The 1,923-nt window shown below is 45.8% G+C and overlaps 1 protein-coding gene across 1 annotated transcript; it reads right to left on the bottom strand.

The window, feature by feature from the left end:
- Positions 1–329: 329 nt before the first annotated feature.
- Positions 330–1,396, bottom strand: LOC143334581 (RING finger protein 222). The gene has a single exon (XM_076753433.1). The coding sequence runs from the start codon at positions 1,291–1,293 to the stop codon at positions 667–669; it is 627 nt and encodes a 208-aa protein (XP_076609548.1). The 5' UTR covers positions 1,294–1,396; the 3' UTR covers positions 330–666.
- Between the last annotated feature and the right edge of the window lie 527 nt (positions 1,397–1,923).

Raw genomic sequence — 1,923 nt, 5'->3', positions numbered from 1 at the left:
GTTCGCTCCCTAACATAACCAAGTTCAATGTAACCTGCCTAAAATCATGCTGAAGTTGGGATGCATGTTGCAGCTCTGCAGTTTACAGTTTTTGCCCATTGCTTGGAAACAGCGTCTCCAACAACAGGGCAGCGTAACAATGAAGTGAGCTGCTTTAACAACAATGGGATTAAGCAGGGTTAAGTGTTTTTATTGCACCTTTTTTTCTGACAAATGTTTGTCTAGTTGTTCAATAATAATTTATAATTTCAAAATGCCCACCCTTGTTGAATTTACAAACTGTTGAAAAATTTCCTGCACGTTTGCTTCTCATAAAACAGGTAGAACATGTCACAGACAGGAATTCAGAACAAAGACTTTGCTGTCAAGGCTTTCTTAACCTTTACTCTTGACTGTTGCTTGGCAATGCACATAAAGGACATGGGCATGCCTATAAACTTTCCCACTTTTCCCTAAAATCAGGATAGGAAATAGCAACACCTTATCGCATCTCATGTTGCAGACTAAAGTACACCTTAATAAAAACAGAAAATTGCAGGGCTACATTTTCAGTGGGTTGATTATTTTGATCATGAAGACAAACTGCTTGACACACTTAACAAGATGTTTCCTACAAGTCTTTGTTCATCATTGGCACTTCAGAATCCACGCATCCCTCACAGTGAGCTATGCCAACAAAATCCAGGGTAAAGTTGCCGCCACCAGCGCGAGTATAGTGAACGCTGCGAGCAAAACGACCAGGCATCGCGCGGTTGTGCAAATCCTGCGCCTTCGCCTGCGCTGGGGTTGAACCACAGTCATCACAACGCTGAGCGCATCTTCTTCAGCCATGGGTCGCCCTTCAGCGCTTATGATAAAGATCTGAGATGCGTTGCGGCTGGGGCTGATCAGCTTCTGTCGACGGACTCTTTCGGCGACCCCCCTGAAGCAGTGAGCGATCCAGTCAACCCCCCTGGGTGAACTGTCCCTGGAGGGGAGCCGTGCGCTCTGGAGCTGTCCCGGCGGCAGAGGGAGAGGCACCTCTAGCGTCTGCGCTTCATGCGGGTCCTTGTCCGCCGCGAGCGACACCAGCGCTTCCTTCTGTTTCCTGATGAAGGTGAGATGTCGGCAGATGGGGCAAACAATAGTGTCTCTGATGTTTCCATCGCTGTTGATGCTGACCAGCGTTTTGACCAGACAGTCGTGGCAGAACACATGTCCGCAGCTCAGAGTCCTCTCTGTGCCCGACAGACACTCATAGCACACTGGACACTCTCGTGCGTCCTCCTGGCTGTCTTCCCTCTGAAATGCCATGGAATGGATTAACCACCTCAGTCGGGGAGTTGGGGAGTTATTTAGGCTTAAAGTAGACACCTCGCTATTTTCCTCTCCAAGTTGTTTTCCTCTCAGCGCATGACTTTACTGACTTTGGCTGTGGGTGGAGGCGAGAGCTGCAACTTGTAAAACAGGGCCTGCCACCTGTGGCTGCGGTGACTTGATGAGTCCCTCAGTGGAGCTTCAAGTGGCCAAGCTGGTTCACATTTCATGCTGTTCACATGCGCTATCATTCACTGACATTCTTTACATATCAGCAAAACGACCACATCTGCCAACTTGGTGATAATTATCAAAGCTGCAGATTACAAAGCAGTGCAATAAAATTTTTAAAAAAAAGTGTCACCGATTTGCTCAAGTAATTTAATTCTCCCTTTAAATTAATTATGTTTTTATTTGTTTTGCTTTATTTGTTTGTGTTTTTTTTCCCAGTTATTTATTTATATTTTGGGTTTGGTTTGTTTTTGTCAGCGGGATTACAGGAAAACTACTGACCAGTTTAAAGTTGGTAGAAGGGTGTAGCACGGGCCGAGGGACAACCCATTAAAACTCGGAGCGGATCTGAATCACAGGGCAGATACACAAATTATTTTTCACTTTGGTTAACAA

This window comes from Chaetodon auriga, chromosome 16 (assembly GCF_051107435.1).
Source record: "Chaetodon auriga isolate fChaAug3 chromosome 16, fChaAug3.hap1, whole genome shotgun sequence".
NCBI lineage: Eukaryota > Metazoa > Chordata > Actinopteri > Chaetodontiformes > Chaetodontidae > Chaetodon > Chaetodon auriga.
Note: the sequence above shows the minus strand (reverse complement) of the source record. Positions and strands in the feature narration are given on the sequence as shown.